Source organism: Lotus japonicus, chromosome 3, assembly GCF_012489685.1.
Source record: "Lotus japonicus ecotype B-129 chromosome 3, LjGifu_v1.2".
Lineage (NCBI taxonomy): Eukaryota > Viridiplantae > Streptophyta > Magnoliopsida > Fabales > Fabaceae > Lotus > Lotus japonicus.
In genome coordinates, this window is record NC_080043.1 from 26,360,314 (window position 1) to 26,377,714 (window position 17,401).

The 17,401-nt window shown below is 37.5% G+C and overlaps 1 protein-coding gene and 1 pseudogene across 2 annotated transcripts; both read right to left on the reverse strand.

The window, feature by feature from the left end:
* Nucleotides 1–170: 170 nt before the first annotated feature.
* LOC130743848 (ATP-dependent helicase rhp16-like) lies at nucleotides 171–6,772 on the reverse strand (annotated as a pseudogene). Its single transcript, XR_009021492.1, has 15 exons — nucleotides 6,574–6,772; nucleotides 5,694–6,445; nucleotides 5,222–5,344; nucleotides 5,050–5,126; nucleotides 4,372–4,422; nucleotides 4,092–4,221; nucleotides 3,914–3,999; nucleotides 3,362–3,431; nucleotides 2,247–2,375; nucleotides 1,878–2,108; nucleotides 1,266–1,370; nucleotides 1,048–1,191; nucleotides 831–919; nucleotides 664–744; nucleotides 171–546 (listed from the first exon to the last, which is right to left on the reverse strand). The product of XR_009021492.1 is annotated as an ATP-dependent helicase rhp16-like (transcript).
* An 891-nt stretch (nucleotides 6,773–7,663) lies between these two features.
* LOC130748650 (L-ascorbate oxidase homolog) lies at nucleotides 7,664–11,548 on the reverse strand. Its single transcript, XM_057601884.1, has 8 exons — nucleotides 11,128–11,548; nucleotides 10,926–11,035; nucleotides 10,088–10,358; nucleotides 9,663–9,765; nucleotides 9,220–9,565; nucleotides 8,407–8,772; nucleotides 8,235–8,313; nucleotides 7,664–8,122 (listed from the first exon to the last, which is right to left on the reverse strand). The coding sequence occupies exons 1-8, from the start codon at nucleotides 11,266–11,268 to the stop codon at nucleotides 7,919–7,921; spliced, it is 1,620 nt and encodes a 539-aa protein (XP_057457867.1). The 5' UTR covers nucleotides 11,269–11,548; the 3' UTR covers nucleotides 7,664–7,918.
* Between the last annotated feature and the right edge of the window lie 5,853 nt (nucleotides 11,549–17,401).

Below are 17,401 nucleotides of genomic sequence, written 5' to 3' on the forward strand. Positions count from 1 at the left end.
GGAAGTATCTTTTTAAAAGAAAAAAAACTAGCACTAGAAAAAAAAACCAATCAAATTTAAACTAGATTGAATTACATCAAATTTCTATTTAATATCGACCCAATCCAACATTTGAATTACTAATTACTGAATACAGCTACCATGGGGCCACGTAAAATTTACTTGAAGAACCATGCACTTTCAATTAAAACTCTATGGACTAAAATCAAACAATTTTTCTCTGTAGTTTTTTTTCCCTAATAGTTCTTAGAGTTCTAGCAAAGTTACATTTTGTATTTACTGTTCAATCAATGAAAACAAAACATACTAAAAAATGTGACAGTGGGCTCAGACCCTACAAGCCTATTTACCGTGATCAAGTGCATTTCGCCAAATGTCAGCTACGACATACTATCAAAATTTTGATGCATTGCATCAGGTTAAGGAAAATGAAACATGGAGTTACTTTTACATTTTAGCCTGGAGTTTTCAGTTAAAATCCAAACAGGTTCATCATCTCGGACGGTTTCAATCTCCCCAAAGCTTCAGAAGAGCCGTCTTATTAGCCTGTGAATGTAGAGGGAGAGAGAATAAAAAAAAACAGAAATCAACAAGGCTAAGTGTGTGTTTTGTTTGACAACATGATTTCACATATCGCAATATCTCAACCCTGTTCACAATTACCCTTCAGACACTGCTTCCTTCTTCTGCTGCAGCTCCAGAATCCTCTCCTCGACGGTGTTCTCTGTGATAAACTTCACAACTCTACAAAAAGGTGGGGTCAGATCATGAAGAAAGGACTAACTTATCTGCTGCTATATTAACTTTTGAGAATGTTGAGAGCACGAAACCTTATAGGTTTATTTTGCCCTATTCGGTGAATTCTATCCTGAGCCTGTTGCTCTGCGTCTGGGTTCCACCAAGGCTCCATGAGGAAAACCTGAACACACCCAACAAATGAAGCCACAAAAATTCAATAAAAAGCTTTGTTTAACAAAAGTTCAATAAAAATTCAAACGAAGGTTGAGCTTAACAATGACAAAAGGAATGATAGAAAGAGATTCTTACATGTGATGCTACAGTCAAATTGAGGGCCACACCAGCTGCCTTCAAACTCAAGAGAAAAAATTTGCAGTCTGGATCATCATTAAATCTTTTAATGGCAGCAGTCAATGACATGCATCCGTTCAATTGAACACAAGACACTCCAGACTGCAATTAACAATGTGATCATCCTGATGTATTTTACATGTATTAATAACACAATACGTTGCAATCAATTTTACCTTGACCAAAGAGTAATTTATAAGATCCAAGAATGATGTGAATTCGCTAAAAACAATCCCTTTGGCAGAACCATCTCTTTGAAACATGAAATTTATTTCTTCTCTCTACAATCATTCAACTCGTTCAGATACAAGAGAATGGCCAGATAGTAAAAGGCAAGGAAAAGAACAGAAGATATAGAAGAATAAAACAAATAATAAGAGCATTATTTTTATCCACAGCCATTTTAGAAGAATCCTTTCAGCTTCACTGTTTACTCAAATGCTAGTGTGTTTGTAAAAAATGAAAGGCTAGCAACATCGTCTTTAAGTTTTAACAAACATTCAGTTTTCTTCTAACAAGCATGTTACATTTGAATTTAAAAAATGCATAATCCAGTCCATCCTTCTCAGATTGTCAACTCCATTTATCAACTACGAGTTTATATCAAACCATCTGGCAGCCTTTATAACACTTATCTATCCATCAGTTCCCATTGTTGCTACTGAGAACAATGCTATAAGAAAAAAAAAAAGGAAAAACATGGATTATAAGCCATGAACTGTTCAGACCTTTAAAAGCCATGAATAAGCCATAAAACAGTTTTCATGTAACTAATTTGTGATACATACCAAAGCCTCTATTTTAGTGCTTGTCTCAAAGTTCTCAAGCTCAGTTTTGTATAAGATGCTTGATGATCTGAAACCCTTAATGGCTGTATCATTAGACTTGCCACTGACATCCTTACTGGAAGTTATCTCAACAGTTATTGGTTGAGAGCATGAGGGGCATAGCACTGGATCCATGGAAGCAGAGAAGTCTACTAGGCATGCATTACAAAATACATGCTCACAAGAGGTAACCTGAAACAATGACTAGATGTACTTAACATAATAAAATTAGCTATAATTATTGTTCTAAATACAGTATAAGACTAGGTAAAAAGGTGAAATGAAACAAAACAACGCAATTTTTTTTCAAAAAAGAAAACACAAACTTACTACAGGGTCTTCCTCTGGCTCATCACAAATGCCACATACTTGTTCAACAGTACCATCATTTTCTGCCACACCTCCCCCTTCTAACGCTGCAGGTTTAGAATTTACCACAAGGTATCGGTGATCAACAGCCTGTACATTTAGGCAGGAGGACAAATGTAAATCTGGAAGTTTTCTTAACAAACTTAACCACAGCCGTGCGTTGCAAAGAAAAGAAAACAAAAAATCCATCCAATTCAAAATAGTCATTGTACTTAACAGATTAATGGGCAGGAAAACATTAAAGGAGAGATTGACAGGTGTATAGCCTCCTGCAAAGTTTTATAATTCTTGTAGATAGTAAATAAGGGAAACTTCCAAATACCTATACCCACATAGAACACATGGACTGAAAAATAAAAGAGTATATAATCATATTTTTCAAGAATCCAAGATAACAATATAGTGGGCAAGGTTTTTGTTGTTGATAACTTGATATTATATAGCCTTTTCAGTTTATCATCATGACATTTGCACAAAAGATTACTAATGGTAGTAGTAATATAAGCGTTTCCTGTGCAAGATTTTAATGTTAAATGTTATTTGAGATCATTAGAGACATGGTCAAAGTTAAAATGTTGGAACTTTTAAGAATTTCAAATTTTCAAGAATATGCATTGATAGAACTGGTAAACAGAACTTAGAGAAAGAATCAATTTGTTATTGAAGAATCAACTCAGAACTAACCCAATGTAGGTTAATCAAGAGAACAACACAAATTCTAAGAATACTGAGTAATTCAAGAGGCTCATACACACCTATACAAAACAAATGATGCCTCTTTTTTCCAGACTACCCTATATATATATAATTATATATATATAGGCAGTTAAAACTAACTTCTATTCTGGTCAATAGGTCGGTCCAGTTACTGTAACAACTCCAGTTGATTTCTGTTATAATAACTATCACATCTCTCTCTCACCCTGTCATGCAGGGACAATACTTCCAACATGTCCATGATCATAAAGTATATCATTCTTCATCAATATTTATCCAAACTAGAAGGGAGACAATATGTATCACAGATGAAAAAAGCATAATTAATTTTTTTTATTTATGAAACAACAATTATCCACCTGACGCAGCTCCGTGAGGAGACCAAATTTATCAGCATGATGATTCACCGCAAAATTGCATGCATTAAATCTGTAAAGGAAAAAGTATATCAATACAACCAACCCAGGGATGATGTATCTGTTTCCATACTGAAGATATGTCCGTCCACAACTATTAGAATTATGCATGGCCAAGAGATGGAGCTCCCCAAATTCAACTACAATTGATTAGAGCAAGATTTTTTTTGGGAAAGCCAAATATATTGATAAGAAATATACGAACTTCGGCCCAAAACAGTAAAAAAGATTACAGAGACATGGCAAAAACATGTCTCCTATGGGGAAAACAAAACAAAAACCCCCAATAGGCTTTTGAAGATAAAAAGGCACTGTTGAAGATAATTAAATTTCCTTTCTGGATTATTTCATGAATAGCTTGGTAATTAACTCCTGGAATTCATCCCAGTCCCAGCCCAATAGGCTTTTTATTACTTGTCAAAGGAAAATTACTTTTTATGAATAATATGCCTTACAATATTTTCATTGTATGATAAGGAAAAGAATGTGACATACATATTACACCGTTTCTGACATTCAATAGATGTTGACTCGTAATAGTCTTGCTCCCTTACGTCCAGGTAGACTCTTCTCAATGAAATCTGCAAGGAGAAATATAGATGAAATATATATATGTATATCTTTCTGTTTAAAAAATTGTGCACTTAACCACAGAACATAGGAAACAGCTTACAATTTTTTGTGGAAACGCAAGATCAGCAACCCTGCCTATTTTAGTGCGCCTTAGCACTATGTTCTTCAAAACTTTGTGTTTAAGCAATAACAGTTATTTTCTCATCACTTTCAATTTTATGGACAATGTACTAATCAAGATAACAAAATATCAACAAAGAATGTGTCAATATGTCAGCTCAAACAATTTCTGAAAATTGAAGATATGGTTTCTCTGTCTTTTTATTTAAGATGGTAAAGACCAAAAAGACTAATAAACTGCAGAACTTACTTTAATCCACCAAGAGAAATGCCTTGAAGTACCATGGCTGCATTTCGAACATTTTTCATTTCTGTATAAAGGCATCAAGATAACAAACACATAATTAACAATTCAAGAACATCAAGCATTATGAAAATGTATATTGACATGCGTATGTAGGATATTAAACCGATCACTCACTCACTATATTCAATGGATGCTACTAGCTACTTGTCATCCATCCAGCCAAAAACTTCCTTTTACAAACTTATAAAACAGAACTTACAATAAAGAGCACAGCAGGCAGAAAATACGCCTCCGGTAACACATACACAAACAACACATTAGCATAATAGTAAGATAAACGAAATCAGTAACAACAAATATAAAAATGTTGTTGAAACTCCAAAATCTCTTAGGTATAAGAAGATGTTCTCTCAAGAAAATAGCAGTTGCTCTATTCCATGAGTGTTACTCACAAGAAAATAGGGTGTATCGTAATTCATTGAAGCGGTCATCAATCAACATGAAATACTATGAGAAAAGGAGACATTGTTATATTCATTCCTTAGAAAGTCAAGACAGGGAAAAACAGAACAAACAAGTTAATAATTGAGCTCTCTCTGAGTCATAAATTCACATCTCAAGTCTGTATACATGAAAAATAAGTAATGACTGCTAATCCATCAAGCTCATTGACTATAATCAATTATCATACCTTTCCTTCTCAAGAATCTTACAATCACAGTCCTTGCACAATAAGTAGGAATAAGGAGTAACTTGCAGGAACCGCACCTACATACATGGAATTGCAATTAAAATATCTTCAAGACACAAACCTAATATATTTCAGATTTACATAAGAAAAAGAAAAAACATGACAAACCTACCAGAGAATACAGCTCTCCGACATTGTTCTGAAGGGGAGTGCCACTTAATGTCCATTTGTAGGAAGACTCTAAAGCAAGAACTGCTTCAGTAGTGCTGTCATCTATATCTTTTATATAGTGCGCCTAATTTTTTAAAACATATTAAGAAGAAATGGTCAATAAAATAGATATGAGAATTCACAAGCCACAAACCAACGCCTTCAATAAAACAGAGCTCAGTATGAAAATTTATGTTAAGAAATACTTAGTTTGAGCTATATAATCCATGGTCAATAAAATAGATATGAGAATTCATAAGCCACAACCCAATGCCTACAATAATACAGAAATCAGTATGAGAATTTAAGTTATGAAATACTTAGTTTGAGCTATACAATCCATTCTTTTCTTCATTTTTCTCAAAGTATAAGTACTACTAGCAATAGTAAAACAAGAAAGAAACTCCATGCATTTCAAAACACAATGTCCTCACCTCATCCAATACGATCCGCTGCCACTTTACAGCATGTAGAAGTGGCTGTCTTTCAGCTCTAACATCAGGCCTACAAACATGGTCTTGACGAGAATTAGGCTCCAAAAACACCTTTCCACAATAGAGACATTCACTCATGGCCGTCTTGCACTCAGACTGAACAATAGAGTAAGTAGTTATAACAAAATCAAACTTCGAGAACTGGTCCCGGGGCTTCACTAAATCAATTCCATGATAGACCAGCACCTCAGTGCTCCCTTCGGAAGTAAAGCGATCAATTTCATTGACCCAATGAGAGACAGCAACCGGGGGACACACAACAAGCGTTCCTTTGATTGCAGGCAACACTGTAACAAAAGGACTTGAGGTTGAAGGCACCCATTCGTGTTCAATTTCGCGACCCGTTTGTCGCAAGTCTTGACGTTTGGCAAGAACAAGGGCAATTGCTTGAATAGTCTTCCCCATTCCCATTTCATCTGCAAGAATTCCACCTCTAACAGGAGAATTTTCCTGATTCAAACCCCACGCTAGCCATTCCTTTTGGTACCTGAGCAGAGGTACGGTGAGATCAGAGGAAGGCTCGGCGGTTTCCACCGTTAATTCTTCTTTTCCATTACCGGCACCGGCGGAAGCATCTTCTTCTCGCATCTTCTCTTCAACGAATTTCTGGTTCTCGCTTTCCCACTTTTGCCATAACAACAGTGGCTTGGGGATCTTCTTTCTCCCTCTTCGTCGATTTTGGACATCGTTCGCTGTTTGCAAGAATGCAATTCAGGTTTTTCAAATCGTTCATGGACACAGAGATTCTGCGTTAACCGAAAGGAAATGCGAGAAAGAAAGAAAGAAATCGAATGAGAAATGGAAGAAAGAAAGCACCCACGAGGAGGAAACTCCATTGATGCACGCAGAGAGGAACAGAGAGAGAGTGAGAGAGAGAGAGTTAGGGTTTCGGATTGAAGCAGGGTTTCGAAGGATCAAGAAATGGCGGGAACTGAGTACTTGCCCCTTTCTTTGTTAACTACAGAGCTCCGAGATGGTGAATCAATGGTCTAGATCTCTCCGTTTATTAGTAACGTAGATGGGTGTGCAGTTTATTTGAAGAGGGAAAACATCAAGTAGTAGCTGTTTTCCGTTTTGCACTAAAATACACGAAACTTTTTTAACAATTTTGAGAATTACTTTAAGTTTTAGAAATAGTCTTTTGTTCATTGGTCATCTCATAGAATTTGTGATATTTAAAAAATAAATCATTGTAGTGAAAAGTAGACGAAAATCAATATTTTTTTAATAATATAACGATAAAGAGAACCGTTGTCTTTGCACCGTAATTTTTGCCTTGACTTGACTCTCACGCACCCATGTTCTAGTAATTGTCTTTGTTGTGCTAATGTGGCATTTTGGTGCGGGAAGCTTCTAAACTTCAAGATCATGGGTTCCAAGTCCAGAAGCTTCTAGTCATATTCTTGAATTTCGAGTTCTCTTTCTAGTGTTCTGACTTTTTGGGGCAGCCAAGTCTTGTATCCCTTAACCTAGACAAAAATTCACTGAGAGTTAGAGGTTCTTCACTCAAATCCCTTTCAAGGTCTCTACTTATTACGAGTGTTTCCTGTCATTCAGGACTTGTACTTAGTCGATCCTACAATTCCCTATTTATCAGTATATTATGTTACCACCATTCTTCGAAATCCCTAGAATTTGCCTACATTTAGTTTTCCATCCTTCATTTTGAGATTGGTACTCACTTTAACCTTCTACCTTCTAAATTCAAAATTTTGATTGTGCTAGTACGGTAACCTATGCATTATCCACACTTCAAACCCAAACGAGTTCTTATGTGAGCAGACATGTTACAAATAATGATATGAAAGCAATCATTCATGTGACCTTTACCAATAGGTTAAGCTTTTGGAATAATTGGTTTTAGAGACCCTTAACAAATTAAGCAAAAAGATCTAAACGGAAGAAGATGATAATAGAAAAACTAATGAATAGTTCACATATAAAACTCTTGTCGCACATGATGGATCAATGAGTACATAATTTTAACGTGAGAATCAAGAGCAATCTATGACCTATGTTACATGCCTAGTAAGATAGAGAGGTGCAAGCAAATCAAAAAATTGGCTCGAGTTAAGCCTTGAGTGGAAATGAAGCAGAAGGACTCGTGTGAATATTGGTAGCATTGTCATGATTTCACTTGACATTGGAGGATTCTAATCCCTTTATCATATTCGATGGCCCACAGCCCTACCACACAGTAGAGCATTACTTGGTATTGGATACTCATCTCTCCATGAATTTGCAGGGGAATACACACGAAGGTAAAATTGCTGTCCCAAGTACTGACGAACCCAGTTCTCAGATCTCACATTCCACATCCCCACATTGTCCAAAGGCATGTACACCGCGGTCCATGACTTCGGATACACCTGCGTAGAGTTAGAGCTGTCAATATAAGTTCCGACTCGTGAGCCAACCCGACTCAACAGCAGATAGCAAATTTAAATTACATGAAAGTTTAAAATTTATCAGCATGCTGACCTGAATTGTGCTAGGAGATATTGTGTCTCTCAAATTGTAATTTAACCTGCTTGCATCTGACCATTGGCCTCCATCCATTCTGAAAATATAGTTATCATAAGAATGTTAAGATTATTAAAGAAGGAAGAAACAAACTAGCTGGTGAATTAACAATGGTGCTAAAGGAACTTACCCTACAACAAAGAAGTGGTGGCCATCAATGTGCCATGATTGCACACTGTCTTCAGGATTCTCAAACACAACTTCTATGAAGTCGCGGAAATCAGCAGCCATGACAGAAGTCTGGAGGTAACCGCCGCTGCCGGTGGGGCTGTCCGGGATGCTTCCGAGGCTGAACACTCCTGGGATCTTGAAGTGATCAGCCAGTTTAAGTGGCGTATCAGGAGGGATGAAGGAAACACTATTGACAGCATATCGCTGCTTTCCATTGATAATTGGTGCAGAGTTTTGAAGTCTAATTGTCCTGGTTGTGTTTATCAAACCATAATGGTAAGATCCTTGTGGATTAGGCCTTGGTCCACTAGCTGTCAGATTCCTCCTGATTTTGATTCATCACATGTCATAACTCATGAGTAGCAGGTATTTCAGAGAACATACATGATACAACAAATAAAATTTGAACCACATAACCTTCTTATCTTAATATAGTTCTTCACCATAGTATAAAACAATTAGATTTCCAAAATAACATCAATATTCAATACTAATTTGTGGCATTGTCAGGGATTTTAAGTTCTCGGGGAATTTGAGAACTTAGGCCTACAAGGAAAATTGCATACAAAATAATCTCCATAGAATCTATAGCCTATCATAGATATTTTTAGGAAGATCATCCATAGATAGGTTATAAGAGCACGTTTGGTTCTATATATGCAAGTGTTATAATTGATCTCCACTGCCAAAATCAATTTTTTGGTATTTGGATGTTTCGTTTCACAATTGATTCTAGCTTCAAAATCAATTCTGAGATGAATAAAAGTAGTACCTGAAAGAGCGAGCTTGTTCAAGAGACCAATCAATTTGAACTGTTGGCCCTCCTGGGGGAGGACCAGAAACACTTGCTGCTGAGTTACTGTAATGAAGTATGGAGGTAGCAGTCAACACCTGGGAAGTGAATCGTGTCGAGACAACGATATAATAGTCTTTCGGTGGTTGATCAGCGATGACCAGTACAGAGAGACTTTGCCCCAAATGAATGTCAAGGGAATCATAAGTGTTCTGGATCGTGTGGATTCCTTCAACCTCAACTAGCAGCAGCTTATGCCCTTGGATTCTGAAATTGATGGAAGTTGTGAGTCCAACATTTGATATCCGGAATCTGTAAGTATTGCCTGCCAAAGAAGCAAGTACATTGTAATTGATGTTCCTCACTAAATCTTCAGCCTTGAAGTCACCAAAATTCTTGAATTTGATGTGTTATTAATATACCTTGATTAACCATGAAGGTGTAAGCATTGGAGCCATGACCATTGATGAGAAGCCCATCAGGAAAAGGAAGGTCACTTCCACTATCTAGAATGGCCCTCAGATCCTGTATAAATAAATGGTTAAGGTGGGATTTCTCAGACATTGCAGATAGTTTCTTGATGGTGGAAAATATTTTCAATAAAATAGCTTTCTGAGAAATAATTTCAGGTAAAAGCTGAAGATACTCCATAGAAAAACATTCTCAGGTGAAAACATTTTGTAGGATGACAACTTCCCTTATTTCCATGTTGTAAGACTTTGCCAAGAAAAACATTTTCTTTGTGGCATTACAACATACTAGAATCACTTTTTTTTAACCCAAAGTTACATCACATGCAAAATAAAGACTACTAAGAAATAACATTAATGCAAAGAAATCTACTTACAGTGTGATTTCTCTTGTACCAGTCTCCTGCCAATATGGTGAAATCTCCGGCCGGAGGAGGGAAAGGTACTGGAATCAACGGGCGGCTCGCGATTTTGATGCCACCGTAACCCCCTGCTGCCCTGTGGAATGCAAGCGAAGGAAAGTAGAAGTAGCTACCAATCTGATCCTTCACTTGAAGAACATAAGTGAAGTTCTGTCCAGGTGGGATTGGACAGTTAGTACCAAATACTCCATCCTGCCATGAATTCCTCCTCTGAAACACCCCATTCCTGCAAAAACCACATCATCTAAAAATCACTCTAAAACTAAATCAAGGGCTCACATCATGCATAATGTATCTAACATTGCAAATCAACATCATTTCTGCATTGTTCCTGTCGAATTTGGATTGCCTACAATCATATAGTCCCTAAATTCACGCACTCAACAAATTAGAGTCGTCTGATCTTTATCGGGCGACTTAGATTGAAATATATCTCTACAGTCTGATGATTGTTTCTACAACTGATACTTCTGGACTGGCTAGAGCGCCACGCCTTGAAGCTGGCGCCCCAGCCTTGGGGTGTATTTAGATAGGAGGGTGAGTCCCCCTTAGGATCAAGGTGAGATGTCTGGTTTGGACCCGATGTGAGGCTTATTAGGCAATTGTAAGGTCCATAATGTAATAGTTAAAGATTCAGGTTTAGCTACACTATAAAAGGCTAGACTCCTGTATCCTGATTCAATAAGATAGATTCTCTCTTTTGCTAAGAAATGACTACACTAACCCCTACATCTGCGAGAACAACTTTAAAGTTCAACTAAACAAGAAAGTTACTAGAGAAAGAGAAACTAACCAAGTGAAAAGGAAAGGCTCATTCAAGCTATTGAAAACATTGACGATCAAGTTATCATTGGTTACAGAATCAATTTGTGGCCCTGGGAACTGCCCATTTATCAATATACCCTGCCATTTCATACAACCAACATTCATTAACAAAAGAAATAAGAATGAGAAAAAAAAATTAGCACAATACATGAAGGGAAAAGGAAAAGTACCTGTTGTTTAACCCCAAGAGGATAGATATCTCCATAGGTAACATTCCAAGTGTAGAACCTATAAGGGTCTTCTCCACTAACACATGTCACCAGCAACACTACTAACAATGTGAGAGAAACCAGTTTTCTGGAGTAACCCATTTCTACTATCTCTCTCTAACCCAGATGTGAAAATGGCAAGAGTTTTCACTTTTCTAAGTATTGAAACTAAACCGACTAAGCTAAGTTATTTTCTTATGTTTCTCCTTTGTCTTGGTGCAGGCAATGCAACGCGGTTACTTACCAATGCGGCTACTACACTTTTGTTTTCCCTTTTGCTTTGGACCTTGATGTCCTAAGATGAGATTGTGAGGTAATGTTATGTCGGTCCAGTCCAGGGAGAGAGAATGAGAAGATTCTTGAATAGGAGTAATGGACCTGTTCCTGTTTTCTACCTCTGTCTGTTTATGAGCTGTATCCTTTTCAGTATCCTCGAAAATAGTTACTATAATTAGTGCCACTTGACATAGCAAGTTGTTCATTTTTATAACAATTTTTTTTTTTTGGGTGATTCCGACTTTCACCGTGATATTAAGTGTGAGTAAGTTTCATATTAGAAGATAAAGATAAGTTTGAATACTTTATAAGTGAAATTATTCATATGTGTTGTCCAACTCACTTGTGGTTTGCTTTTTAATAAATCCTCGTAGTTTAAATCATCTTCTTTAGCTCAACAATGGTATCAGAGTCAATGATTGTTTAGTTGTAGTGACCAGCTCCTTGTGTTGAAATTCCTTTTAACAATATTATGACCAGGGGATGAATCTTTTCTTTAGCTCAACGGTTGCCACCACATGTTACTCACATAATACTTTTAAAATTATAAGTCACTTACAAACATACTTACAAATTACAATCACTCACTAACACAACACAACTCTCATATTAGCAATAAAAACCAAGCACGCTAATAACGGATCCATATTATAGAGTATGGGGCAATTGCCACACAAACTTTTTTATGTTTGATTAGTAATATGTGCAGTTTGTATTATTTATTTTATAAATTTTTTATCATTATATTATTTACCCTACTGCTGTATGTTTGTCATAACTCATAACTCATAACTCAATTTCTAGATCGTCACTGAAACACACAACCTTTTTTCTTACAGAGAAATGGTTCGGCCATTCCAATTATGTGTTGGTCAACTTGTTCATTGATTGATCTTTAAAGTTTTATCATAAAAAAGAGTGCTGATGAATATAAAATTTGCCAACAAGGTGAAAATTTTCAAGAAAAAATACATTGGCCTATCAGGCTATCACATAGCAAGATTGACAATTTGCTTTGCGTGGAAGCATGGATGCCGATTAAATAATGCGAAAAGTTAATCGTGGAAGATAACTCCAAACTCAAGTTAATCATTGGATGCTTCAACCAAATCTAAGGTTTTACTTTCTTTTCCCATTTTATATTAGGAACTCCTGCAGTCCTGCTTCTAAATGGAGGAAACTCAGCATGCATGAGTATGATTGGTAGACTTGATTAAGATTATGCATGATTGCACCTTTGATCCTTTAATTGATTGTGCAATTTAAATTCCTAATATTTACCTGATATTCAAAATGAGAGAATTTAATCTCATAATTTTTAATTTGTGTAAATTCAGTCACGATTCCCTCTATAATTAGTTGTTGAAATTTGTAAAGTGACATTACTTTGAGTTTTTCATTATAAACATTCGGTATTCAACCACTGTTTGATTGTCGCTAAATTCGGAATTTAGTCACAGTTAAGACTCTTCATCCCTTCTCATAGTGTATTATGTGGGGATCGAACCCGATAACTATTCCTATACATTCAGCTTGCGTTGCCAACTAAACTACTACTTTAGGTACATTAATTACTAATTAAAGTTTAGTTGGCTTATATGTTGTTCCACTTAAGCATTAGTATTTATTTTTTTCACTTCATGGAAAGAGTTGGAATTATAACATTCGACTCCACCATTCTAAAAAGGCTAAAAAACACTTTTGGCCCCTGATGTTTCAAGTTTGTGCAAATTCTGTTCCTACTATATTTTTGTCGATATTTCTACCCCTCAAGTTTTCAAACAGTGCACCGTCTACCCCTCCGTCAGTCAGACGTTAAAAAACTAACGGAATGAGCTGATTTGGCTTTTTTTTATATATTTTTTGGACCTGCCACGTGGAAATTACAAGTGAGATTGAAAAAAAAGGGCATGGGAGATTCAAACTCAAGACCTGTAAGTAGTAAAACATGCATTTAACCGGTTCAGTTACATACATAATTGATATATACATCAAGCAAATTTAATTTATATTATTTCCTTGATCATCATCAACATCATATACTCCTCTTCACCTCTCCAATCCACTGAGGAACCTCTCCTGAGAAAGTCTGACTGACGGAGGGGTAGACGGTGCACTGTTTGAAAACATGAGGGGTAGAAACGTCGACAAAAATATAGTAGGGGCAGAATTTACAAAAACTTGAAACATCAGGGGCCAAAAATGCTTTTTAGCCTTCTAAAAAATATGAAAAGAGTACATGAGGCTTTTTTTTCTGAATGGCGTGAAAACAAATATTAATTGGAAAAAGGGGGTAAAAAAAATAAAATTAAGCTGTCTGGGGTAGTTTCTGACATGTACTTTATAGCATTCGAAAGAAACCTTGCGAATGGTAGTAAGACAAACAACTTTTCCAGAACTGAATGACATGATGCAGCATGAACAGTAGCCATTCGCAAGGATCCTTGCGAATGGTAATAAGACAAATTAACTTTTCAGCACTGAATGACACATTTGCCAGCATGAACAGTAGTCATTCACAAGCATCCTTGCGAATGCTAATAAGACAAGGGACGTGCATGTGGAATCTACTCTGGAGACAAGGGATTCGCATGCTTTAGTTCGAATGGCTGACAATGAGTGACATGCATGCAGAATACAACCAATGACAGGCATTCGCGAGGTAGGAAACGAATGCAATGTCGGTCAAAGACAAGCATTCGAATGCTTTATTGCGAATGCATTAAAAATATAATTTTTTCCGGATCCTCCTTATAAAACCAAGCTCTCTGAATCAGATTTCTTCCCAGCACCATCTGCAAATTTTCTCCAAAACTTCCTACGTTTTAATAGCTCAAAAATCACCAAAGATGGATAGGGTCATTGCTTTTGTGTATTCTAGAGGTAGAGTTTTCAATGGCAATCAAGGTGTCATATTTGAAGGTCAAGCAAGGTCCATGCATCTCAAATGCAACATCACATTCGACCGCTTGAAGAGTAAAATCCATGAGAGGTTGAAGCTCCAAAGAAACCAAATAATTTCTAGAGTCATTTGCAGATTTATGACTAACTCAAATCCGATCCTTTTTTCACCTCTTGAGCTAGTTGATAATCAAGACGTGAGTGTCATGATGGATGGATTTCGTCAGCAGTCTTTCATGACAACGCTAGAGTTATACGTTGATATTGCTGAAGCTGGAAGTCCATCAATACCGGCCTCAACCAATCCGATAAGTCCGCAGCAGGCATTCGCTCATGAAGCCGGTGGTAGCCGTGGTGTTGAGGAGGTTGTTCATTTGGGTGATGACACAATGAATTTGGATGATGATTATGACTACCATGACACTGATAATGTGGATGGTGAGGAGATTTTATCTTCAGATGATCATGATGAAGATGAAAGATTGGGTGATAGAGGTGGCTCGTCCGACTCGGACGAGGGTGGCTCCGGAAATCCCGGACCTCCTATTTGATTACCGACGTCGGTGAATGTTTCTTTTGAAACGCATGGTATGTATAGTCACTTTAACTCTTTAGGTGTTGTATTTATCCATATATCGTGTCTTGTATAAATCTTCTTTGTTACAGGCGTCTCAACCCCATTTTGGAATTAGTCTCCACACTATTCATATATTAACTGGGAACACCCCGATGAAGAGACAGATTTCTATATTAGAGGGGATGATCAGACATCGTGGCAGCTAGGTGATGAATTATATCTAAACCAGTGTTTTGAGACCAAGAAAGATGTCCAGATGGCCCTCAAGCATTATTGTTTTAAGCTAAATATAACTTATATTGTGGCTGAATCCAAACCCACATACTTTGTGGCAAGATGTCCGAATGGGTGCTCTTGGAAGTTGAGGGCCATGTGTTCTAAAAAAACTGGAATGTGGACGGTAACTAGGTGGGGCGGTCTGCATACATGCATCAATACGATAGAGTCGCAGGACCATAAGAAGATGACATCCGACTTTATATGTTCATTCATTCTTGGTACAATTTTTTCTCAGTATTATTATTTTGTTACCCTTAAAAATACTTAGTAATTTATGATTTTGTTCTAATGCTGCAGAGATGGTACGTACCCATCCTACTGTACCTGTTTCTCTTATTCAAGAGAGGATCACTGGTGTGCTCAGGTATAAAGTATCATACTTTAAAGCCTGGAAAGCAAAGCAGAGAGCGGTTGCACAGATCTTTGGTGACTGGGAAGAGTCATATGACTTGCTCCCTAGATGGCTGAATTATATGCTTCGGTTTTCCCATGGGTCCTATTACGCAATATCCACAAGTGACATTATCGACTGTAATGGTAATGTCGTTGTCGGTTCAAAGACATTTAAACGTGTGTTTTGGACCTTCAAACAATGTTGTGATGCTTTCGAGTACTGCAAGCCTGTGATATAGATTGATGGGACATGGCTCTATGGCAAGTATAGTGGAACTTTACTCATCGCAACAACACAGGACGGGAACAAAAATGTTTTGCCAATTGCATTTGCAATTGTCGAGGGGGAAAATCTGAGCTCCTGGTCATGGTTTCTACGTTTGATACGTATGAAGGTCACCCAAAAACAGGGTATATGTTTGATATCTGACAGACACGCTGGCATCAAGGCGGCAGTACGCAATCCCGCTAACGGGTGGCAACCACCAAACGCTTATCATGTTTACTGCATCCGCCACATTGCCAGCAATTTTAATCGTACGTTCAAGAATTAGAAGCACAAGCTTGACCTGATCAATATGGGTAAGCCACATGCATATCTTCATTTATTCAAACTTGAATTGGTTAACTGTCAAGTTGAATGTATTTGTGTTAAAATGTGCAGGTTACGAGCCTTGTCCATATCTTTTTCAGAGACAACTCCGCCGGTTTCGAGGAATAAGTCCAGCTATCAGAGATTGGATTGACCGCATCGAAAATCAGACATGGAGTCGAGCATGCGATGAGGGTGGGCGTCGATATGGCCATATGACAACAAACTTATCTGAGGCCATTAACAAAGTGTTGAAGGGTGCAAGAAACATGCCCATAACTGCATTGGTGAAATGCACGTACGGGAGGATGGTGGATTACTTTGTTCAGAGAGGTCAGGCAGCAGCTCGTGAAAAGGCCGCTGGCCACATATTCTGTAAAAAGGTCAGGGTAGCCATAGAAAAGAATGTTCTACTCGCAGGTGCTCATATCGTGCGCACGTACAGCATCGATAGGACAAGGTTTGAGGTGGAGGAAGGTTTTAACCAGCGAAGGCATCGCAATGGGTATGTATGGTCTCTGCGGTTGGACAATAGAACGTGCGAATGTGGGCGCTTTCAAACATTCAAGTATCCATGTGACCACGCAATCGCTTCCTGTATGCATCAAAGTTTAGACTATTGGAGTTTGGTGGACCCTGTTTATACGCTTCAGAGCATATTGGATGCATATCAAGGACAGTGGTATCCCATTGGTAATGATCTGAACATGCCACCAAGGGAAAGGGATCGAATTGTTCCAGATCTGTCCACGGCTAGGGCGAAGGGTCGTCCTAGGTCAATTCAAATAAGAAATGAGATGGACTTGACGGAGCCTCAGTCGAGTCAAAGATCTGTTTCGCTACAGAGATAGATGTTGTTCTTGTGTGTGAGGGTTGTTCTTCTGTCTGAGGGTTGTTTTTATATTTGGGTTGCTTGTGTTTGCTGTGTGTTTGTTTATTTTGTGTTTGCCTCAATGATGTGGTGGAAGTACACAACTGTTATGAGGTTTTATTAATTATGATGATCAAGATGAGAAATGAGTTTATGATTAAACTAATGTTTTTCCCTTCCATTCATTAATTAACAAAAACAATACAATAGATCAATGATGAGTTTGGTGGGATCCCGTTCCGCAATCAGGCCAAGGTGTGTCTCTCGCTACTCGATATGGCCTACCCTCCTGTTCTGCTTGGTTCTCATGTTGGCTACCTTGGCCATAAGACAGTCCATGTTGGAT